At 43.1% G+C, this 26,452-nt stretch overlaps 1 protein-coding gene across 1 annotated transcript in view; it reads right to left on the bottom strand.

Moving 5' to 3' along the window:
• Window positions 1-12,264: 12,264 nt before the first annotated feature.
• IPMK (inositol polyphosphate multikinase) overlaps window positions 12,265-26,452 on the bottom strand; it is a 29,115-nt gene continuing 14,927 nt past the window's right edge. The window contains exons 5-6 of the mRNA XM_072131428.1: window positions 21,015-21,096; window positions 12,265-19,504 (exon numbers count right to left, since the gene is read on the bottom strand). Coding sequence (XP_071987529.1) covers window positions 18,873-19,504; window positions 21,015-21,096 — 714 coding nt within the window. The 3' untranslated portion in view covers window positions 12,265-18,872. The remainder of the gene's footprint in view (window positions 19,505-21,014; window positions 21,097-26,452) is intronic.

Genomic DNA, 26,452 nt, shown 5'->3' with positions numbered 1-26,452 from the left:
GGGGGGAAGCTGGCTATATACACTACAGGGAGACATGCTGGCTATATATACTACAGAGGGCAGGCTGGCTATATACACTACAGGGGGGGCAGGCTGCCTATATACACTACAGGGGGGGTCAGACTGGCTATATACACTACAGGGGGGCAGGCTGGCTATATACACTACAGTTGAGGAAGCTGGCTATATACACTACAGGGGGGGCAGACTGGCTATATACACTACAGGGGGCAGGCTGGCTATATACACTACAGAGGGGGCAGACTGGCTATATACACTACAGGGGGGCAGGCTGCCTATATACACTACAGAGGGGGCAGGCTGCCTATATACACTACAGAGGGGGCAGACTGGCTATATACACTACAGGGGGGGCAGACTGGCTATATACACTACAGGGGGCAGGCTGGCTATATACACTACAGGGGGGCAGACTGGCTATATACACTACAGGGGGGCAGGCTGCCTATATACACTACAGAGGGGGCAGGCTGCCTATATACACTACAGAGGGGGCAGGCTGCCTATATACACTACAGAGGGGGCAGGCTGCCTATATACACTACAGAGGGGGCAGACTGGCTATATACACGACAGGGGGGGCAGACTGGCTATATACACTACAGGGGGCAGGCTGGCTATATACACTACAGGGGGGCAGACTCGCTATATACACTACAGAGGGGGCAGGCTGCCTATATACACTACAGAGGGGGCAGGCTGCCTATATACACTACAGAGGGGGCAGGCTGCCTATATACACTACAGAGGGGGCAGGCTGGCTATATACACTACAGGGGGGCAGACTGCCTATATACACTACAGAGGGGGCAGGCTGTCTATATACACTACAGGGGGGGGGGCAGGCTGGCTATATACACTACAGGGGGGCAGACTGGCTATATACACTACAGGGGGGCAGACTGGCTATATACACTACAGAGGGGGCAGGCTGCCTATATACACTACAGAGGGGGCAGACTGCCTATATACACTACAGAGGGGGCAGGCTGCCTATATACACTACAGGGGTCAGACTGGCTATATACACTACAGGGGGGGCAGACTGGCTATATACACTACAGGGGGGCAGACTGGCTATATACACTACAGGGGGCAGACTGCCTATATACACTACAGAGGGGGCAGGCTGGCTATATACACTACAGGGGGGCAGACTGCCTATATACACTACAGGGGTCAGACTGGCTATATACACTACAGGGGGGGCAGACTGGCTATATACACTACAGGGGGGCAGACTGGCTATATACACTACAGGGGGCGGCAGACTGGCTATATACACTACAGGGGGGGCAGACTGGCTATATACACTACAGGGGGGCAGACTGGCTATATACACTACAGGGGGGCAGACTGGCTATATACACTACAGGGGGGCAGGCTGGCTATATACACTACAGGGGGCAGACTGGCTATATACACTACAGGGGGGGGCAGACTGGCTATATACACTACAGGGGGCCAGGCTGGCTATATACACTACAGGGGGGCAGACTGCCTATATACACTACAGAGGGGGCAGGCTGTCTATATACACTACAGGGGGGGCAGGCTGGCTATATACACTACAGGGGGGCAGTCTGGCTATATACACTACAGGGGGGCAGACTGGCTATATACACTACAGAGGGGGCAGGCTGTCTATATACACTACAGGGGGGGGGGCAGGCTGGCTATATACACTACAGGGGGGCAGACTGGCTATATACACTACAGGGGGGCAGACTGGCTATATACACTACAGAGGGGGCAGGCTGCCTATATACACTACAGAGGGGGCAGACTGCCTATATACACTACAGAGGGGGCAGGCTGCCTATATACACTACAGGGGTCAGACTGGCTATATACACTACAGGGGGGGCAGACTGGCTATATACACTACAGGGGGGCAGACTGGCTATATACACTACAGGGGGCAGACTGCCTATATACACTACAGAGGGGGCAGGCTGGCTATATACACTACAGGGGGGCAGACTGCCTATATACACTACAGGGGTCAGACTGGCTATATACACTACAGGGGGGGCAGACTGGCTATATACACTACAGGGGGGCAGACTGGCTATATACACTACAGGGGGCGGCAGACTGGCTATATACACTACAGGGGGGGCAGACTGGCTATATACACTACAGGGGGGCAGACTGGCTATATACACTACAGGGGGGCAGACTGGCTATATACACTACAGGGGGGCAGGCTGGCTATATACACTACAGGGGGCAGACTGGCTATATACACTACAGGGGGGGGCAGACTGGCTATATACACTACAGGGGGCCAGGCTGGCTATATACACTACAGGGGGGCAGACTGCCTATATACACTACAGAGGGGGCAGGCTGTCTATATACACTACAGGGGGGGCAGGCTGGCTATATACACTACAGGGGGGCAGTCTGGCTATATACACTACAGGGGGGCAGACTGGCTATATACACTACAGGGGGGGCAGGCTGGCTATATACACTACAGGGGGGCAGACTGGCTATATACACTACAGGGGGGCAGACTGGCTATATACACTACAGGGGGCAGGCTGGCTATATACACTACTGGGGGGCAGGCTGGCTATATACACTACAGGGAGCTGACTGGCTATACACTACAGGGGGCTAGGCAGGCTATATACTACAGGGGGCTAACTGGCTATATACTACAGGGGGCTAGCTGGCTATATACTGGGGAAGCTGTGACCAATGCCTTTCCCACCCTATACTCGGGTTAATAGGTTTTCACAGTTTTTGGTGGTAAAAATGCTCGGCTTATACTCAGGTCGGCTTATACTCGAGTATATATGGTGTATATATAAATGGATGTATTATCTGTATCAAATCAAGTCACAAAGATTAGACAATAAAAATTAATTTTAATATGAAATATAAAATATGTAGATAAGCATAAAAGTTTATGAAGAATATGTAAAAGTTCATATTGTAAATTTCTGTTAAATGAGCAATAATAGGGAAAGAGCAGCACTGTGACAACGGATCTTAGTCCAAAGGTAGGGTGCACACCTCAAATGAACCAAGGCTGGGCCCCATAACAAACTTCTGCATGGGACCCCCCTTCCCCTGAAAAAAATATATACATATTTGTACAGACATATTAATACAATTACACACATTAATATACTTATATCTCCTTCACGCTCTGTGCCGTACAGAGCTACAAAGGGTGTATGAAGACGGTGCACGGGGTTTGCTGCATATTGCAGCAAACACCCACTGCTTATACCCAATATTAGTGCCAGCATTGATTTCGTGGGGGTCGCCATCTTTGTTGAGATTGCTGCTCCCCATGACATCATCGGGGAGCCGCGATTGGTTGTCATGACAGCCTCGGGCCTGCGCCAGACCTGATGCTATATGGCTTCTGGAGAATCATTAAATGCGCCAGTCGCTCTCACTGTAATGAATCCTATGTGAAAATGCCACATACTGCAAAAACCTAAAAATTCAAATCACCCCCTTTCCTTAGAGTTGATAAACAACTAAATAATCACAAACACGTTAGGTATCGCTGGGTCCCAAAATGCTAGATGTATCAAAATCTAAAAATGGTTAATACCGGCGGTGAATCCCATAATGGAAAATGTCCGAAACGCCACTTTAACACCATTTTACAAAAGTTATCAAAAGGTCGCACAGTCCTCAAAATGGTAGCAATGAAAATGTCGGCTCCTTTAGCAAAAAATTACTCCTCACACAGCCAAAGTATGAATGGTTATCAGCGTCAGAAAATGGCGAAACAATTTTCTTTTTTCACACAGCTTCCCAGGTGCCGGGGCCTGCAGGCGGAGTTTGGGTGAGTGGGCCGACCGGAGTTTGCGCTGGGTGAACGGAGTTTGGGTGGGGGGACAGGCACCCGGAGTTCTGCCGTCAAAATTTTGTTCAAAGGGGGGGGGGGGGGGGCGTCCGGAGCTTGTTCGGGCGGGGTGAGGGGAAGTCGGTAGGTGGAGTTTGCGCTGGGCGGGCGGAGTTTTGGTGGGTGATCGTTCAGGAAAGTATAGACACAGAGGGAGGGGTGGGCAGGCGAAGTTAGGGCAAGCCGCCCGGCGTTCGGCGAAGCAAAGACACAGAGGGAGGGGCTCGACGTAGGCATCAGTGAATTATGACTGCCCGTGCGTCCACGCCGGTCGTGGTCGTACACTCTGTGATTGCTACGCCACTGGTCACAAATGAAAGATCCAAGGAAGCAGAAATCCAATGAAGTCTAAATGGTTTATTCACCAAAAAAGAGAACCACACAGGGGCTCATTTACTTACCCGTCCAGAGTTGTTCACTGAAAGTGTATTGTCCGACGACAATGCATTGTGCCGGGATTCACTTAGATCATGCACCCGTTTTCCTGCATGTGTCGCTTCCCCGCGCAGGTCCGACAGAGTTCACCTTCTTCTTCCCGGTGTATTCAAGTGCTTTGGATTGCGACACAATTTGAAAGTTAAATCCCGCGCTTAGTCCGAATCAGTCGGCCGCAGACCCTTAGTAACTAAGCCCCACAATGTTTCAGCCCCTCCATGGATCTACTTGAAAATAGCACCATGGGGGTGGGGGTCACTGTTGGTGAATAAACCACTTATGCTTCATTCGATCTTTCATATATACACTCACCGGCCACTTTATTAGGTACACCATGCTAGTAACGGGTTGGACCCCCTTTTGCCTTCAGAACTGCCTCAATTCTTCGTGGCATAGATTCAACAAGGTGCTGGAAGCTCCTCAGAGATTTTGCTCCATATTGACATGATGGCATCACACAGTTGCCGCAGATTTGTCGGCTGCACATCCATGATGCGAATCTCCCGTTCCACCACATCCCAAAGATGCTCTATTGGATTGAGATCTGGTGACTGTGGAGGCCATTTGTGTCCAGTGACCTCATTGTCATGTTCAAGAAACCAGTCTGAGATGATTCCAGCTTTATGGCATGGCGCATTATCCTGCTGAAAGTAGCCATCAGATGTTACAGGGTACATTGTGGTCATAAAGGGATGGACATGGTCAGCAACAATACTCAGGTAGGCTGTAGCGTTGTACCAAGGGGCCCAAAGAGTGCCAAGAAAATATTCCCCACACCATGACACCACCACCACCAGCCTGAACCGTTGATACAAGGCAGGATGGATCCATGCTTTCATGTTGTTGACGCCAAATTCTGACCCTACCTCCGAATGTCGCAGCAGAAATCGAGACTCATCAGACCAGGCAACGTTTTTCCAATCTTCTACTGTCCAATTTCGATGAGCTTGTGCAAATTGTAGCCTCAGTTTCCTGTTCTTAGCTGAAAGGAGTGGCACCCGGTGTGGTCTTCTGCTGCTGTAGCCCATCTGCCTCAAAGTTCGACGTACTGTGCGTTCAGAGATGCTCTTCTGCCTACCTTGGTTGTAACGGGTGGCGATTTGAGTCACTGTTGCCTTTCTATCAGCTCGAACCAGTCTGCCCATTCTCCTCTGACCTCTGGCATCAACAAGGCATTTCTGCCCACAGAACTGCCGATCACTGGATGTTTTTTCTTTTTCGGAAACCCTAGAGATGGTTGTGCGTGAAAATCCCAGTAGATCAGCAGTTTCTGAAATACTCAGACCAGCCCTTCTGGCACCAACAACCATGCCACGTTCAAAGGCTCAAATCACCTTTCTTCCCCATACTGATGCTCGGTTTGAACTGCAGGAGATTGTCTTGACCATGTCTACATGCCTAAATGCACTGAGTTGCCGCCATGTGATTGGCTGATTAGAAATTAAGTGTTAACGAGCAGTTGGACAGGTGTACCTAATAAAGTGGCCGGTGAGTGTATGTATATATATATATATATATATTGTATTGTCCTTCATGTGAGATCACCAGTTCACCTCTCATCTCCAGATGTATTTCACCACATTTTCATTCATTTTACATCTTTCTAACCCATTATATGTATATTTTTCTCTATGTTTGAAATTTGATTTGTACAGTTGCCGATAAGAGATGGGATATAGAAAGTTGAACTCAATCTGGGTGATAATGAAATATCAGTTTCATACTAGAAGGGCAGTGGAGGTAGTAAGACTTTAACTTACCTGCCAGAATATCGGTAATAATTGTCCAATCAAACTTGACTCATTAGTCATTACATTAGAAATCTCAATTGATATTGTTACTCTGACCACAAGAGGGCGACATATTACAGAAAACATACCCACTCCTGGAGTCATTTTTCCATCCACTTGTACATTGTATACGTACCCCCTCACCTATAGTTTCTATTGTTATAATAATCTGAATATAAATTACGTTTTAATTAGAGATGAGCGAGCACTAAAATGCTCGGGTGCTCGTTATTCGAGACAAACTTTTCCAGATGCTCGAGTGCTCGTCTCGAATAACGAGCCCCATTGAAGTCAATGGGAGACCCGAGCATTTTTTTAATAAAACTGAACAGTAAAAGAACAGTGCAAAAAAAAAAATTCCAGATGTTTGCAGATGTTTTACTTGTAAGAACACATTGAAATAACACTATTCTTCACTTTACAGGTGTTCGCGCGTGTCTCCCGCTAAGTTAGGAGATGTGCACGAACATCTGGAATGTGAAGAATATTGTTCTTTCAATGTGTTCTGCACTTAAATCCTCCTGTATTCACTGTTTTTAATGTTTTAATTCTATTCTTCACATTGCAGGTGTTCGTGCGTGTCTCCCGATAGGTTCGGAGATACGCGCGCACAGCTGCAAAGTGAAGAATAGAATTAAAACATTAAAAACAGTGAACACAGGAGCATTTAAGTGCAGAACACATTGAAAGAACACTATTCTTCACATTCCAGATGTTCCGAACATCTCCTAAATTAGCGGGAGACACGCGCGAACACCTGCAAAGTGAAGAATAGTGTTATTTCAATGTGTTCTTACAAGTAAAACATCTGCAAACATGTGTAATATTTTTTTTTTTACAATAAAAATACTTTTATTCAATTTATTTTATTAATTTACTGCTCGATCTCGAGCCGGCGAGATACTCGTCCGAGTAACGAGCCGGTCCGAGTATGCTAATACTCGACCCAGCAGTATACTCGCTCATCTCTAGTTTTAATGTGACCTATAGATTCTCTATTTACCAAATGGTAAATCTGTGATTGTGATGCTGGAGGATAAATCTGCTGTAGTTCAACCCCACCTTAAAAAAATGCATAACTTATTATTTCCGCATGTACAGAGCTGTGTGAGGACTTGTACTTCCTAGTGTCAGTATTTCATCTCTTTTTGGGTTTTGCTAGTCCATTTCTTGCTCCCCTCCTTTTAAAACTTGTGCAGAGCTGTATTAGGGCTGATATCCTGCAGAACAAATTGAACTTCCTGACAGTATTTAACCCTTTAACGCCAGAGCCACTTTTCACCTTCCTGACATGGCCCATTTTTTTCAAATCTGCCCTGTGTCACTATAATTGGTTATAACTTTGGAACGCTTTAACATATCCAAGTGATTTTAAAAAAGTTTTCTCGTGACACATTGTACTTCACGTTAGTTGAAAAATTTTGGCATTTTGTTTTGCATTTATTTATGAGAAAATCTGATATTTGGTGAAAATTTGGAAAAATTCTCGATTTTCGAACTTCAAAATGTTCTACTTTTTCCATACATAGTCATAACCGCAAAAAAACGTAATAACTAACATTCACTAAATGTCTACTTTATGTGGACATGATTTTTTATGCATACTCTTATTTTTGTAGGATGTTATGGGCCTTTGAACGTTAGGTGCGATTTTTCACATTTTCATTAAAAACGCAAAATCCTGCTATTGAGGGACCTGCTCAGGTTTGAAGTCACTTTGAGAGACCTAAATAAAAGTAAAACCCCATAAATTACCCCATTATAGAAACTACACCCCTCAACGTACGTAAAACAACTTTTATGAAGTTTATTAACCCTTTAATTATTTTACAGGGGTTAAAACAAAATCGGATGCAATTTTGAAAGTACTTTTTTTTTTTTTGCTAAATTAATGTATTTTTCAAAAAATGTACAAATTCTCAGTGGATAAAATAACAAAACGCTCCACAAAATGTGATACCTAATCCCTCCCGTGTATAATAATACCCCATATGTGGTGGTAACCTGCTGTATGGGCACACGCCAGGGCATCGAAGGGAGCTGCGCCATTCAGAGCAGATTATGCATTGTCACTTTTTATTGGCTATACAATCTTTATTTTTTTGGCAATTTGGACATATAAGGGCTTATTTTTTGCGCCATAAGATGCACTTTACAAATATTTCTTTTTAGTGGGTCATTAGCTTATTGATGAGATTTTATTAACTCTTGAATGTATGAAAAAGAAAATTGTCAATTTCGGACTCCTTCTTTTTTGTATTTTTTGGGGGTCGTACACCGTACACTAAAAATATTATATTATCTTCATTCTACAGATCACTACGATTACAGTGATACCACATTTTATATAGTTTTTCATTTATGTTTACAATTTTACTGGAAAAAAAAACCTAATATAGAGGAAATCTCATTTGTTTTTGCATCGCCATCTTTTCAGGGACGTAATATTAATATTTTTTGGTTGACAGAGCTAGTTTAGGGCTTATTTTTTACGTGTTGAGTTGTTCTTTTCAGTGGTACCATTTTGGCGCACATAACTTTTTTTGTTCACTTTTTAAAACATTTTTGTGAAGAGATTTTATGAAAAATTTACATTTTTGGCAAGTTTTTCGTGTTTTGTTTTTACGGCGTTCACTGAGCGGGTCCAATAATGTTTCTGAGTTATTGTACGGATTGTTACGGACGCGGCAATACCAAATATGTGTGGTTTTTTTGGCGATTTTGTGGGGTTTTTTACTTTATTACATGTGTATAGGGAATGTTTGTGTTTAGGGGACTTTAACTTTAATTAATTCTTTTTATTAAAAAATGTTTTTATGTAATGTTTTTAACTGTTTTTATTAACTTTTACAGGTTAGCTTGAAGAAGCGATCCACTGATCGCTTGCTCAAGCTCTTCTTCACTTTACACAGTGTAATACAGCATGCTCAGTGTGTTACAGCCAGAAGGCAAGACCCGGTTCCAGGAAGAAGATCGCGCAGCCCCGGGCACTGGCAGTCCCGGGGCTGCAATCGGAACCATGGACCTCACCGGTAAGCGCCACGGGGGGATCAGATTCTTGTGAAATGCCCCTATCCGATAGCGGGTGTTAGAGGCGGGTGTCAGCTATAATATATAGCCGACATCCACAGTTTGACGTAATAGTACTGCATTTTGCGGGAACGCACCTCCCGCGATGCAGTACTATTATGTCAAATGTCGGGAAGGGGTTAAAGAGGACCTTTCACCACCCCAGGATTCCCAAACTGAACATACCATAAAGCAAGCTCTAGCATCCTGATTTTGGGGCACTTCTGGAGCAGCGGCTGCGTGCTCCCGGCATCATGTGTCTACAGTGCCGGGTGCGCTTTAGTTTGGAACACAGCGTGATCACGCTGTGTTCCGTGTGCTGCCAGGGACAAGCAGCTGCGCGCACTCGGCACTACAGACACATGATGCTGGGAGCGAGCAGTCGCTGCTCGGCACACGCTCAGCTCTTATCTGACACCATCCGACGCTGATTGGATGGTGTCAGAAGATTTTAGCATACTCACACACCCCCCACCCGTGCTGCAGCTCCTCCTTTCTGACCATACAGACCTCGGAATCGTCAGATCCCTGGGGTCATATCTCTGGAACAGAGGGGGCTAGAAGGAAAATTCCAAGTGTCCCAGAATCAGGATGCCAGAGCCTGCTTTATGGTATGTTCAGTTTGGGAAGTCTGGGGTGGTGAAAGGTCCTCTTTAAAGTGACCTGTCAGCAGGAATGTGATTTTCAGCTGGTGACAGGTTCCAATTTCCTATGCTGTGCCGATTTTATAAATGCCTAGGTCAGGATTCTGAATCAACTCAGTACTTTAGAAAACTTCATTCACCTAACCTAGCAGCACGTAGAGAGTCCCTTGGGGTCAGCTGCAGCAGCCGGTGCCTCCACACTCACCTGACTACCTCCCCCTCCTTACTTCCTGTTAAGTGCATTGAGCAGAAGGGGGAGGGAGCGGTATGGAGAGAAGGAATAATGCATGAGGAGACAAACAGGCACACACAAGCTGCTCCAGCTGCCCCCTCCCTCCAACAGGACTCACCGCACACTGCTGGCAGGGAGCCAGGTAATGTAAAATAAAGTTTTATAAAGTACTAAAATTATTCAGAATGCTGACAAAGGCAAGTTTGTCTGCGAAGAACTGCGAAGCTGCAAACAAATTACAAACTCATTTTCTTGTGGGCCATGTTTTTACAGTTTTGACTATGCGCTACAAATGACACTTCCCTTTAAACTTTGGGTTGGTACAATCATTGTCATACCAAATATGTATAGTTTTTTTAATATATTATAATTTTATAGAATTTATTAGATTTTAAAAAATTAAAACCTTTTCTTAATTTCAGTGCGCCTAATTTTGGAGCGTGATCTTCTTGCTGCAAAGCCACATCCCCTTTTCCACGGTACGAGTCCAAAAAGTGTCTAAAAAAATGTTTAGATTTAACTTACTCCACAATTATTGCACATACAGCCTGATAAATCTCCCCCAGTGTGAAGCACTTGATAAATTTGGTTTACCTTCTGCTCTGTTAAACTCTGAACCCAAAATTATCCTCAACACCTACCCCTTTCAAACTCTGCCTTAAAGGACATCAACCACCACGATATAAAACTGTATGCAAATGAGCCTGAGGGGCTCCGTGCTCCATTAACACCTATGGAGCCTGAAGCCCCTTAGGTTCATTTTCATACAATCTTATATCCTGGTGGTAGATGTCCTTTAATATTAGGAAAAATTCATAAGAACCTTTTTTTCAATTTAATAATTGTAGGGACTGTGTGCGAGAAATGAATGTAACTCCAATTCGCCTATAGAATAGCTGTGATATTCTTATCTCGATGACCAGTTATACTTGCAGATAGGACCTTACGTCCTAACTGCTCAGCTGCTCCTGCTCTATAACAAGCTATGTGCAGGTCAGAAAACTTTTATTGTGCAACAGGTTTCTTTAAACCTCCACCTCAAAGAATCCGATCCTTACGTTTTATAGGTAGTTCCGGGGGTTACATACAGGATAGGATCTACAGAAGTTGAATTTGTGTGCACGTCGGAACAGGTATATTTAGTAAATGGAATTCTAGGAAAATAATTTTTGGATCGTAAAAAATTTGTAAAAAGGATTAAAAAGGAAACCTACCATGAGATATCCACAATCAGATCTGATGGTAGATTCCGCCTGCCTGCTTCTGCCCTAATCTGTCATTTTAATAATCCTGGAACCTAACTTGTTAAAAAAAAACTTTATTTTGGTAATATGTAAATTAACCGCAGAGGCTACTGGGGCGTGTACTAGCCTGGCCGGGCAGTGGGAGCTGAAGCTAATACACGCCCCAGTAGCCTCTGCAGTTCATTTACATATTACTAAAATAAAGCTTTTTAACAAGTTAGGTTCCAGGACTATTAAAAGGACAGATTAGGGCAGAAGCAGGCAGGCGGAATCTACCATCACATCTATTTCTGATGGTACATTCCTCATGGTAGGTTACCACCAGGATGAAGGACTGTATGCAAATTATCCTAAGGGGCTCCAGGCTCTGTAGGTGTTAATAGAGCCTGGAGCCCCTCATGCTTATTTGCATACTGTCTTTCATCCTGGTGGTAGATGTCTTTTAACAAAGTTTCATTACAGACATCTTTGATAACTCATATCTTGACTATTAAAGCCTTGGGTTAAAGTTCAGTAAAATTACCAGCATCCAGAGGGCTTCACCAGTGGTCATAGTGGAACTTAAAAAACAAACATTTTGTAATGTTTGACTGTGAAACAAAGACCTTTTGGCTTCCGTGGCAAACACGCACAGACTGGGGAGGGAAAAAAAAAAAAAAAAAAAACCATGGCACCAGCAAGGTTATTGGAGAACAGATTTTAATAGCAATTCCGGTATGTCAAATATACAGTTATTATATTCAGCCAAATATCACTTACATTACAAAAAAAAGTTTATTAGACAGTTTGGAAAAATAAAATGTTCACCAAGATGACAGGTAAATCGTATATATCTACATGTAGTGACTGAGATTACCAAGTTATTACTACATCAAAATAGAACGCTTCTACCACGTGACATACATTCCTTTATACAGTACAATAGATTTTAGTACTGACGTTTTCTGAATAGTTTAAAGGAAAAAAAAAAAAAAAAAAAAAAAAACTTTCCAGTTCCCAGATCTTTCATACAAGTTGCAGTACAGATCCCAGAGAATTAAAGTGTCGGCGTGCATACAACGTCATTATTACATACAAAGCCTTACCGCAACGTCAAGGAGAAACTGTCAGCTTTATTGAGATTTTATTGGGATGGGGGGGGGGGGGGGTGGAGGAGGGCAAAAAGCAGCTTAAATGGGTTGTTCTGCAATTGAAAAACATGGCTGCTTCACCAAAAACATTGCCGCACCTGACCATGGTTGGTAGCGGTATTGCAGCTCAGCTGTATAGAGATAACTGGAGCTTAGTTGCAGTACCACACACTACCAATGGTCAGGAGAGGAGCTGTTTTCAGAAGACTGCAGCCAGGTTGTATTCACATTGCAACCATTTGGACAAAATAGGACTTTGGAATATATAGTATATGTAGTGCTAAAAAATTGTCAACTCCACAGGACTTATGCAACCCCCCCCCCCCCCCCCCAAAACCAATACATTGGTATACAATTCTTAGCGTTCCTTGTGTTCCATATTATTGAATCGGGTGTTACCGTTTGACCCAATAACCCTTCGGAAGCCAGGGCAGGGGTCAACAATCTTTCTCCTTTGACCATTAAGGCCAAGGGGTTGTGCCACCAAAATGGTGAATACACAATTTTTGTGACCACGATACACCAGGGAATTTTTTGGTGAAACAGGAAAACCACTTGAAGATTTTCTTGTTTTTTTTTTTTTAAAGCTACACATACAAAACCCCTGCACACATAATAAAATTGGTCTTTCCCGATAAAAAGCTGGATGAAAGTTTGCTCTGCAGAGAGAAAGGAAGTGTCCCATGGAGTAGCCAGTGAAGAACGGTTCCCTTACCCTCAGGAAAATGCCATGAGGCCATTTCAAATTTAAAAAAAAAAAAAAAAAAAAGCCCATTTCCCTCCTAATGGAACTAAAGGCATGACGGGGCAGTTTCCAGAGGGTGGGAGGGAACCGCTTCTCACTAGCCACTCCCATGGGACACACCTTTCTCTGTAGCGAAAACACATTAGCTATGTCCACACTTTTTCTGGCTCCCCCCATGTCCCTATAGAGAAAAGGGCTCCTGATGACGGCCATATTTCTGATATGCAAATGAGTAGACAGAGTCAAATTCTGAATGGAAGAGTCATGTTTTCCAGGATGCCATTGAACAGCCTCCTTCAGCTCAGTGTCTCCTCATATCTCAGCCTGATCAGACATGAAGTCCTCTCCCCGTCCTTATCACTGCATGGTGTATTTAGCAGTGAGCACCGTGTAAAAAACACTAATCCACATCTTGCCACCATGATGGGCAAAAGAGTTTGGGGAACAAATTTACTGGTGAGAGAAGGCAGACTTAAGCTGGGACTTCAACAAAGGCACAGTGGGAGAAGGGGGGGGGGGGTTCAGTAAGGTTTTTAGTGCCGGTTCTTGATGGCAGGCTCCCTTTAAGGACATGGGTCAAATAAAGGCAATGATCGCTTGCCTATGAGATGTACATATTACCTGCAGAGTAGAACCAAGGCCTAGCAATATTTGCTTCAATGGAGAGTTACATTTATTCGTTTCATGTCATTGGCAAGCAACTTTTGTCATCCAATTACACTACATATGTAGAGGACACGATGGGGGAGATGCAGTCTTTAGACCAGGCAGGGAAGAACTAGACTCTGCTGCACCAGATTAATCCCCAGCTGCACCAGATTAAGTCTAATGCAGTAGAAGACCGGCAAGTCATACACTGCACCTCCTATTAGTTGGTCTTGCTGCACTACAAAACTTTTCTGGTGCAGGGGCCATTTTCGGTCCGGTCCCGCCCCCTACTTACAGAAGATACGCCCCTTTTTCAGAAGAGTCTGAAACCAGTCTAGAAAGGGTTCAAAAACCTTCAGCAAATGTGCTGCATGCCATTCCAGGTGAAAAAATTACCCCAGTATTCTGGGGAAGACAGATTGATACATCCCCTTAGTACAGAAACTTTCCATTTTGGACACAGGGCACCACGATCATGGGTCAACTTGAAAATTGGGTTTTACATTCTAAGCCCCACAGGAACCCTCCTCCCAAGTATCTTCCTGCTTCTAGTTTAAAAAAAAAATACCCTGTCATCTACTGCTAAGCATCTATCTAGTCCTCCATCAAGACCATCAACGTATCCGTAACCCTAGTGATACAAGTTACAGAATTCACTGGTCTAAGCAAAAAAATAAAAAAAATTACTTCACATTCAAAACGAATTGAGAATTGGTCCAGAAATGATCAACAATTAGTAGACGTTAAGTTAATTTCTTCTTACGTGTATTAGCGGTGATCTATCACACTCTTAATTCACAAGGAGAGATTTGCTTAAACCAAAGCAAGCAAGAGAAGAAGAAAATTTTTCACCAATTTGAAGAAAATTTGGATAAAAAAAAAAATCTCATAACCGTAACTCAAATACAAGAGTTTTTTTTTCCGATGGTTGGAGGAGTTATTTTTATGGAGGGATATCTTCTAGTAAGACTAGAACATCCGATTTAAAGTAACGCACCCGTTTTAGAACCACTTTGTGGGTCGTGTACATATTCATTATGGGCATAACAATTTTGGTACAATTTAAAAAGGCACAAAGAAATGGTTAAAGAATCTATGCATTACTTATATAGAGACACAAAAGTGGAGGAGATGCCTACTGAAATCAACTGGATCACAGTTTTTATTAGCTGTAAATTATTACAGATTCATAGTGTGACATATTATAATAATATACGGCAAACATTCTACCAAAGAGTATGGAACAGGAGGCAAACTGGGGTACGTCTATATGGGGGTCATAAAAGGGGTCCGTCTACCTGCTCCAGTTATTTTACCCTCATGAGGCCCTATGATTAAGGAGAACATGTTACGGATTAGAAAGGTTCTAGTCTAAATCCTTCCATCTTGTGCGCTTCATTTAGATAAAGAAGGTACCACTGAATCCACACTCCATTGTAGCAACAAGAAACCTCAATAGAAGTATTAGGAGGTCCAATGTAGTCAACGACAGCAAACTCAACACCAATGGGTCACCAATCCATTTCCAGTCATTAAGAAATTCTCGTCTACTGCCTCTACGTGGTGAACAGGTTTCTGCACTAGACTCCTATACTTCACCTTTCTCTACAACAAGAAAAGCCACCGCCATAAAATTGCCCGTACCTTTAGAACGTCTCAACATTGTAAACTATCGTTACTTTCGAGAACTATAAAGTAATTCCAGTTTTGAATGAGATTCATCTATTAAAAATAAATCTACCATGGCTTTATCAACTTTATTGCTTCCAAATAATGGATCTATATCATGAGAGATAAAGCCTGGGGAGGTCCAATAGACTACAGTCTAAAATTGACTGTATTATGGTCTAGAGCAGTGATGGCGAACCTTCTAGAGACCGAGTGTCCAAACTACAACCAAAATCCACTCATTTACCACCAAGTGCCAGCACAACATTTTAAGCAGTAACTTATTGCTGCCTGTTCTTCCTCATCTTTCAATCGTATTGACCCACTGAGGTCACCAATACAGTTGAAAGAAGGAAGGCAACTACAGACTCTCATTGTAGCTTCTCTCCAGGATCTCTCTGTAGAGAATAGTGGGTCCAGCAGGAGGACCTCCAAAGATATTGCACTTCTGTCAACACCTTCTCACTTTTCCCGCAGTTCCAAAAAGCCAATGAAATGTTGCTTTAAAAACAGCGCTGAGAGCAGTATTTCTTAAGTTGTCTGAGACTACAGGTGGATTTGGTCCTATTTGGTGAACTCTGAGCCATTTCTGTGGGCACTCAGACCATCGCTCCAGGTCAGAGTGCCACCACTGGTCTAGAAGGTTCAACAACAAGGACAATCCTATTGCCCTCTCTGGGGCTGTCGGTAGCGCTCTCAGAATCAACTCCAAGAGCGTTCAGTTTTCCTTACTTGCTGTCAAAATGACAACACCCTAAAATGCCCCTGCAAACATCAAGAGTGGCTGCTGAGAATTATTTTATGGCTGATATGGAACCATTATGGCTTCCACTAAGAATCAAAGCAATAAAATAGTGACCATATCCTACTTTACTCTCTAGAAAGCAGCTAGATCGAGAGTGCCGTGCCCAGACCACTAACCCTTTGGTTTCTTCTTTTCAGCAAAGGCCATCAGCCACTGTATTGGAGACCACCTCCAATTCGGAGAAGAGTTTGACAGTCAGGATTTATGGCTGGTGGTATGCATTATATAGCTTGTTCCTCTGACAGCTCCATGCGTGAGGAGATGCCACTTCCAGACACCTCAGATCCCCCCAGATCTCCCAGAGAACAAACGGATCGGGTAGATCCGGAAAAAACCTCCGGAGAGAGTCCGGGAGGTTCAGCCATACATTAGCTAATGGCAAGTCCCTATTCAGACATTTATCGAGAAACCGGAAAAAAAAAAAAAACCCACGTACCTGGTGTGAACACCAAATCCAGCAAAAGGTTACCATACAGGTTCAGGAATTTGGGGTGGCAATTATTTTAGAGCCCCTTTACACACACATTTTTTATTTTACTGAACAACCCCTTTCAAATATAATCCATATAACCAGATTATGGCAATGCAAAATATGACCCCTCACTCGAATTCTAAATTCAGTCAGAAATATGACCAAAGACCTTCTTCTGAGGACACCTATAAGCGGTTGGGTGTAGTTCATTGCCATTTGATTGTAATGCCAGCATCAACACGTTAAATGAAGGTTGTCAGACCAACTATTTTACTAATATTAGTAAGTGATTAGTAAAAGCAGCAGCTAAATTTTGTTAAAGCAAGTTTTTTTTTCAATTTCAAACGAAAATATTGGGACATACATGAACAAAGAGATGATAACCCAATACGTCGGCCCTACGTCAACTTGTTGTCTACAACGCAACTTGAAGGAAATCTACCATGATAAACCAGGGACACTTACCAGTAGGTGGAAGGAGGGCACGGATAACAAGTATTAGAAGCTTCATGGTGCCTGGATCGATGAGTAAGTGTCCCTGATCCATCATGCTGGTAGATTTCCTCTAACAGGAAATGTCAATACCTTATTCAATAACAAAAAAATATATATAATCTGAACTACTAAGGAAACACATTTCTTGCTGCATCAATACAATGTCCCTTCCTTTGAGAGGTAAACATCTTCTCCTATAACCAAGCAGCACATGATAGGTCTAGTAATAGTAATGACACGGTTTACACTGGTAAATTTAGGCCCTTATTGAGTAGCCTTTGTAGTTAAAAAAAAAAAAAAAAAAAGCTAAAGTGAGTTTACCACCAGCATCCAAGAAATTCCCAGTTTACTCTATATGCTAATTAGGCAGTTGGTGCACACAGTTTATGTCCTCAGCACCTGGAGCACTGTTAAGTTTCCCTAAATCACTACGCTTATTCATGTATTACCCCATGCTTCTCACAAGACAAATCTCCTGCTCATAGAGAGGGTATTGTCAAAGCAAGGAATATCGATGGGTATTTCTCAGCAAATGGTAAAAACCTGGGTGCAACCAACTACCTAATTAGCATATGGATTAAAATGGGAATTGCTCATAAACATATTTTTGAAATCAGTGTATTTCTCTAGACCATGCTGCAAGATAGACAACACTTGGGGAGGTGGTAGGCTCCCTTTAAAGTAGTATATGGAAAGGCCATTGTCTCGCTTCTCCAGTTCTCAATAGGAGAGTCTCAAAATGCCCAAGTCACCAAGTGTAAAGTTTTGCAGGTGATAGCCACGTTTATCCAAGTTAAGAATTGCCATAGTGGGTATAAGGATGACAAAATAGTCGATCTTAATAAGCAGGTGGCCAATAGGGATTTCATCTTTAGCTTGGCCAACCATAAAAAAAAAAAAAAAAAAAAAAAAACTCTCCATTAAGACTAAAGCCAAAATTCGTAAAGTGATTAAATCAAGACGAGTTTATAATCCAACGTTGACTCAATGGTGGTTACTTCCTGTAGGCATCTAATAATTTAGTTTATTTACATATATATCTCTCTATATACTATAAGGATTTCCAGTTTAAAATCTTTGTAAACAATTAAATAGGGGGAACGACTTGAACGGTTCAATGGCTCAATATCAAAATAGATACATTTTAGTCAGAAAAAACCTTCCATTTCAGGCATGAGATTTTTCTCCGAGACCAGAAGAACATCCTAGTGACCTTTGAGTGAAGGCACATATTCTTTCACATGGACAATACCAAAATATCTTCTAAAAGGTCTTGGAAGGATGGTCCCAAAAAGGTAAAAATTGAGCAGAATCAATGTCTAAAAAGGCAGCGGTCTCCCCGTAGCACCATCACCTCCACAAATCTCAAAAATCATCCAGAGTACGCCTGCCCTCCACAAGTTTCCCCGAATTCCTACACATCACTTCAAGTTTCCTGAGTAATATTATAAAAAAGGTTAACCCCTTCCACCAAGACGGATCAATTTAGAATGGAGAATCACAATAAAAGGTTACCACAATTACAAGTGCAAATCTTCTTAAAAGGTAAGTTCTTGATTATCTGGTCATTGGCTCCCAAATCTGAATTACATACAAGTTATTCATCTAAAATACTCTGCAAGACGGAAACCAAGTTCTTTAATCCGTAGATATAACCGAGGTCTTTTCCTTCACTTGGAAAGACGTGAGCAAAATCAATCATCCTCACGTCAACCTGCGCGCTATCCCCCAGGTCCGCAGAAACCTGGCAAAGCACATTTTCCAGTTTAATCAGAAGGTTTCCGTTCAGATGCTCCTGCGGAACGTTATTTTGATTCTTCCGGGTTTTGTCTTCATCTAAAATCTCTCCTTCCAGAAAGGCTTCGCTGTGCAGTCTCTTCGGACACGTCTTCTTGGTCACTGCATAGATCCGAGACCGTTTCTTCTCCACCGGTTCATCATTTTTCCCATTCTCCATGGTGCTCGACAAGCGGATGTTATTATTGCACTCCGTCACCTCGTCATCTGTAGGCAGCTCAGTGGAAGCAACTTTCTTCTCGTGGAGTTTTCGGTCAACCGTTATGGCCGGTTGTGGGCTTGAACCATCGTAAACAAAGAGCAAGGAGCTCGCATAAAAGTGAAGGGTGTCCTGATTCTCGAACCACTGCAGAATCTCCTGCACTTTCTGGAGGCAAGCGGATACAACATCCTTTCTCACATAACCACTGTTGTTGAAAAATTTTGAGAGACCTGAAAAAAAAATGTAAAAAAAAATAAATAAATAAAAACAAGTCTAAAAAGAAACCCAAAATTTTTAAAAGAGGATATTCAGTCAATCCCAATAGAAACAAGGTCTTTTAAAAATGCATCCCCAACAGCTATTCCACCAGCGCCCACTCTAAGCACCCCGGGTCAATATGGCTTGCCGTGCAAAATATCCTGCGTGCAATCAAATAGTAACGTGGCAGCTATCCAAATACATATTTGGCTTAAAAGGAAAAAAAAATTCCATTACAATAAACCAGGGGCAGTAAATCCAGGCACCGTGACGGTGGAAAGATTTGTTATCCATTGCCCACTTCCTCCTAAAATTAATCTTTTAAAATTATGCTAATGAGCCCCAGGAGCTCCTGGGGATATTTCTAAAGACTTTGTGCTGCATATTCACAGGCTGTCATCCTCCCTCTAACTTGCACACTGTAACACATGAACCAAAACAGATGGAAAGACTCCAAGGAGGTACTGGGCACAAGTACTGTGAAGCCCTTTAAGGAATACCAGAACTCTGTCGGTCTATGTGTACAAATTGTGATCTTATGGGATTTTTCAATCAATGCCTATCATAGGTTTCAGAATTTATAAGCAGTGACCTCTACATAAAATGCACTCAAGCTGATGGGTAAGGGCAGCATATAATGATAAAATAATATATTAGAAGACAGAAGCAGACCTGCGCGGGGCGTCGGAAAGGTGAGTGCAGAGGTGTTTTTTTATGTGTTGTGTAGGGGGCTGTTGGCCATATACTGGGGGGGGGGGGGGTAGGCACTGGCCATATACTGGGGGGTAGACTCTGGCTATGCCCACAGATGTCACCCATGCCTTTGATACAATCGTGCACCTGCTCCTTTCATTCCAGAACATCACACTTGCAATATGTAAATGAGGCTGAAGTGCTTTGGCAGGGCATCTCAGGGCTCTGGCTGTACATCTTGCTGGAGTGACGGCTGAAGAGGGAGGACGAGGGAAGGCGCTGGGCGGTGGCAGTGTAGCAGAGGGCATTATTATTGTTGTGGAGCCAGAACCTTGAGGTGCTCAGTTAACGCCCACCCAATGCACTTAAGTTGGCATTTAATTTGCATATTTCTTAATTAACTTTTGGCACAAAAAGAGCAGCTAAACAAAAGGTATGGGTGCCATGTTTGAGCCCTACGTAACATAGCAGTTAGTTCAGGTAGATCAACTAGCGCAACTGCACTATTTTTTGTCGATTCCCCCACATTTAATAAAGTTTTGCCCAAAACTGTCCCGGTCCTTAAGTGGTTAATGGCGGCTCTGAATAAGCAATCGGGATTGTAGCCTGGGAATAGAAGCCATGCAGAACAGAACTGAATGGTTCTTCGCCGTATACAAAGGACTATAGAGGAGTAACGATAAGTGCCTCTCGCAGACCTCTAATGGATGGAAATAGTCTGCACTATGTTCGGCTTGCGAGTACATTCAACGCCTTTCACTCTAAACATACAATCTGCGCGTTACTTACCGTGTTTTATTGTGTCTTTCGTCAGACTCCGTCCATAGTGCTGGTTGTGAATCTCAAAGCTGTCAGAGTCCGTGTGATAGACCTAGTATAAAAAAAAATTTATATATACATTAGCATTCAATCGGGCTGCAAGTTAGGACGTTTGCATTCAATCGGGCTGCATTTTGATTTTGTATATAAAAACCTTATACTAAAAAAAAATTTTAAAGTACGCAAAAAAAAAACTGAAAAGTTGGGATCCTGTGTATCTGGAGCAACAGCGCCACCTACAGCTGAAATGTATACAACAGATTCTACATTCCTTATGCCCAGTAACCCACTATAAAAACGGAGACTCCGTCCTTGCAGGCTCATTATTGTTATTTTTCTTAACCCCATAAAAGTATGAAACAAATGTGGTTGCAAATTGCATACTGTTCCAGTAGCCTATGCTAGACCGATGTTAAAATGTCTTTGTAAGCATTCTGATCCATTAGAGTAGTTTATATAAAACAATGAAGCTTTCTCCGCAAGCAGAGATCTAGAAAACTGAGAAACGGATACAGAAAGTATATTACATAATGAAAATGTATGCAAATTTCCCAAATAACCTTCCTAAAATGAACAATGCTTTTAAAGCGAACCTGTCATCAGCAGCATCATTTTTACCTTATGACAGGTTCCAGTAGCCTATGCTAGGCAGATTTTAAAAAATGTCAGCATTCTAAAGAACTTTCAATACTTTACGTTTATTCCAAATTACCTGGCGGGAGCAGCATGTGGGGAGTCCCTGGGGAGGGGCAGCCGTTTACTCTCCTCTAAACTCATGCAGCTCCCTCCCTCCTCCCCACTTCATGTCATGTGTACTGAGCAGGCAGGGGAGGGATGGGGATGGCTAAAGAGTAGAGGAAGAATGCATGAGGAGACACCGGCTGCATCTGCCCTTCCGAGACTCACCGTACACTGCTGGCAGGGAGCCGGGTAATGTGAATTAATAGTCCTGGTACCAATTTAAAGAGCACAGTGCCACATTTAAAATGTGACCTGCCCAGCCATTCAGCTGAAGGTAGAATGTAGAAGAAGCTGCAGAGAGGCAGAGCTAACAGTTTTCACAAGTACATGCACACTCGGCATTTGTAGCTGAACCTGGGTGACAGATTGACATATTTTGATAAAAGGATTATTCTAATTTTACTACTTATGAAAAAAAAAGTAATGGGAAAACCCCCACATTCTATAAAAGAAGAAGGATAGTTTTATTCATTCAAGTTAAACGTTGCACATGTCTTACAATTGTTTTATATTGACCTTTACATTGTCTTTATGTGCTTATGTTATGTGAATGTTCAACAAAGCTTTAGAATAATAAAAAAAAAGTCTCACATGTCATCTACAAAAACACAAAAGCAAAAAAAAGTGCTTAAAGTAAAACAAAAACCCACATATTTATCATAAATTGTATCAGTGTTTAGAGGACACTAATACAGTTGAAAAATAGAGATTAAATTTGTATTATTATCTTAGCATTACCCCTTGGTCCACCAAGAATTTGGTACAGATCAGGAGCTCCAATGATAATTCATCTCTGTCCACACCTTTCCGTTCCTCCTATAGTCCCCAGCAGAGAAGGACGTGTTACTTTGTGCTACCTGGGACACTGCCTTTTCATATGGATGGGGGGGGGGGTTTATACTTAACACAACCCAAATTGCAAAACATTTTCTTGTTTTTCGGAGCATCTCCTTCTTGCTCCCAAGCTCTGAATATACTTTGTATGGATTGTACATTATGAAAAGGCAGAGCCATTAAATTTATCCAAGATTGTGCATCTCCCGAATCTTCTGCCTTCCCTACAGACCATCGAACACTTGAGATTCGGAGAGAATCTGCTTAGTGTGCTGCCGGGTCTAACCCTACATGCATAGCCGCAGGCTACATCTTCTTGGTGCAATCCCCAGCAACAAGACACATGAAAGCCAAGGGTGGAAATTGTGCACGACGTGGGAGAACGATGAAACGGCTCATATATAATCCTCTTATTATTCCGAGTGTCAGTGCTTACATAAGGGGAAAGGCTGGATATCTGCACGAGGACACACCCAGACACATAGCTGAGGTCTTGCTCACAAATCCCAATGGTGCACTGAAGAGAACAACGCTAGGTAACAATGAAGAAGATTTTCCTACATGTCTGGCAGAAATTTTAAAGGCTGCACAGTCAAGATTTTGGACACTCTAGGGGCCCGTTTTGTTCAGTCAACAGTCTTGTGACAGCCGCATTTCCTGGAACAGCAGGGTCAGAGGTCAATAACTCGTACCATCGGCTGATCATTAGTAGTAAAGGTGCCAAAAAAAACCCTTTAAACAAATCTGCTTTCATCTAAAATTAGTGCCACCCTGTCCACGGCTGGCGTGCGATATCACAGCTCAGACTCATTGGTGGAAATCTATCATAAGTGTCCGAGGTAAAACTTCTAGCTGCCCATGGTCACCCATCAGAGCGCGGCTTTTATTTTAGCAACTGCTGTGGGAAAATGAAAGTTGATCTATGATTGGTTGCCATGGGAAACAAGAGCATTTCTGCTCTCAGACACTTGATATATCTCCCCCATTGTCACTGTCATGGCTTCTAGGCCATTTTTGTTGTGTACAAGACATGATACTTGCCCCATTGAGTCTGAGCTGTAATATTACACATCGGCTTTTCAGCCCGACACCATCCTCACCCCAAATGGGCAGGACAGAGGCGTGTACAGAATGGCGCATTTGCTATAGGTTTCCCCATGAATCTGGAGTTCTATATGAATCTGCTATAGCAGTTTTCTACGACAGGCTGAACTTGGCATAGTTTTCTAAGGACGCACAATCATGCATTGGATATACTCAAGAGTATACAGTATATACTCTAGTATTTTGGATACACGATTGTGTACTGGCGAGGGAGGATCATGACTAATTTATTCCCCTTATTCACTTCCATGGAGATGAGCTTCAGTACAACATAAGACAGGAGATTGATGGGTTCCCAGTGGTCCAACCTCCAGCCAATAATAAGGCGGTGGCCCTGCAGGTGGAGTATGCATCCTAATGCTATATTCACAGTATATAGGAGTCCAAAAAGTTGTCCAGCACAATCTTCTGCGATTGCAATCCCAACTGTTGGATCCCCATTGATCATATAGTTATCCACTAGTCTGTGGATAGAGGATAACATAACTAAAAATGGAAAATCGTCCATCACAACATCCGTGGACACCATTCACATATGGGAGGGAGATTGGAGGTTAGTGAGGTGAGCTGCATTCCTATTGTCCGTATTGGTAATATTATAACATGGTACAACCCCTTTAAAACATTCACATTATCACAGTCATCCCAACAAAGGAAGGCCGCGTTCACACGTTGCATCTTGAGACGCAATCCAAGGGCTTCCCCTGTGATCACATGTGAAGGTAACATTGGGACACATTTACTAAGGGTCCACGGATTTTCGCCGGGTTTCCGCATTTAACTGGGGTTTTTGGCGCACGCGATATGATTTTGGCGCAATCTTGCCGACTTTTAATGCGACACAAATTGGGGGCGTGGCTGTTGGACAATCCGACTAACCGCGGGATTTAACATTCAAAATTGTGTCGCAAGCCATGCACTTACATGCACCGGGAAGAAGGTGAACTCCGGGGGACCTGAGCGGGGGAAGCGATACATGCAGGAAAGTGGACACATGATCTTAGTGAATCGCGGTAGCACCGAATCCTCCTGGGACAACGGACCTCGGGGATCGCGACAGGACGGGTAAGTAAATGTGCCCCATTGCGTTTCCATCGGGTCAACGTTACCTCGACGTGTGATCACGTGGATCAATAAAACCTCTACGTCTGGATGACGGGGGCTTTCATTTCCAAGCCGTATCAGACTTTAGCCCACCTGGCCTGGAGCTCTACATCCAATTACACAACCCAGGACTGATCCAAGCTCCTGCCAAAAAAACATCAAGCGTAATCTACACCAAGACAAATTCCCATTTGGCTGACAGACCTCATTTTTACACATCGGGGATTTAAAGTCCGCTTCAGTAGATAAACCCTGCCCGGACAACATGTGACTCATCCGAGAGCAACCGGTGAAATTTTCTCCAAAGAAAATTAGTTCCCCGCAGGCTTATTAGGTTTGACTCGCTTCCAATTTTTAAATCGGGATTTAGAACAGTAGGTGTAAAAGCTTTGTGCGAGGGATAATTGTTGATAAGCTCCATTAGTGGTGTTTAACCCAGATCACTGCTGGACGAGCCAGAAACCTGACATGTCTTATGGATTTTATGGTCTCGATAGTTTAGGGGAAAACAAATGCAAAACGCAATGTATCACTTCATATATTTTCCTTATGCAGTTTTTTTAAAGTATTTAAAGGAGCGGAGAACAGAGAAGTGGCAGCTGCTTCAACCCATCAATCAGCTGTAATGTACAGGAGAGACCTTTTCAGGGAGCGTTTCATTTCCCTGTAGCACCCCCGCAGGAGGAATTGGGAATTACAATATTCAGAGTAAAAGATCATATGTGTAATGCAGGACATCAGAGGATCTCCAGAGCTAGACACATGCTTTGTAACGTCTCCATTCTGGACAAGAGAGTATCTGCGCACATTGCATATTTCGTATGGAAAAACTTCATGTAATCCGCATGGAAAACGCTCTACTAAACAGAAATTCACATGTATTTTATATGGATTCGCATACAGATTATCAGATGCCCTCAAGAAACGTTTGCACAATGTTTTCCCCAACAAATATTAATTGTAAAATATAAAAAAAAAATAAAAAAAAAAACAAACACACACTCTCATTGACATCAATGGGAGGCTTCCGAGCACAATCTAGGGCAACTCAAAAATCCTAACAGCGGACTCTGACCTGGTCACTAAATGTAGAATAGTGCTACTGTATTCAAGATTTCCTTGTAGGGTATATGAAAAAGAGATTCTAATCTATACACTCCCATCAAAGTAAATGGGTCAGGTTATGTTAAAGGGAACCTGTCGCCAGGGACCTCATTTTCATTAAAGACAGGTTGCAGAAGCTTATTACAGCTGCAGTGCAAATCTGCCCCTCTGCCTTTTCATAGCATTTGCATTACAATATAATTGTGTGTTATAACTTACCTTGCACCCTGACAGAATCATCTGTGTAGTCCCAGGGGTTGGGCTTTGGTTTGGATGAATTTCAAAAAACAACATGTGACTTGTCTGTGTAACACAGTCCTTAGAGCTTAGCCCCCACCTTTGTGTTCCTGTACAGCTCCACCTCCTGCTCTTTCTCAGAGGTCACAGCCTGGTGAGCCGATATCAGTGGGGAGGGACAAGCTGTACAGGAGCACACAGATGGAAGCAGCCTGCAGCTCAGACAAGTCACATGTTGTTTTTTGAAATGCATCCAAACCAGAGCCCAACCCCTGTGACTACCC

Source organism: Engystomops pustulosus, chromosome 11, assembly GCF_040894005.1.
Source record: "Engystomops pustulosus chromosome 11, aEngPut4.maternal, whole genome shotgun sequence".
NCBI lineage: Eukaryota > Metazoa > Chordata > Amphibia > Anura > Leptodactylidae > Engystomops > Engystomops pustulosus.
Note: the sequence above shows the minus strand (reverse complement) of the source record. Positions and strands in the feature narration are given on the sequence as shown.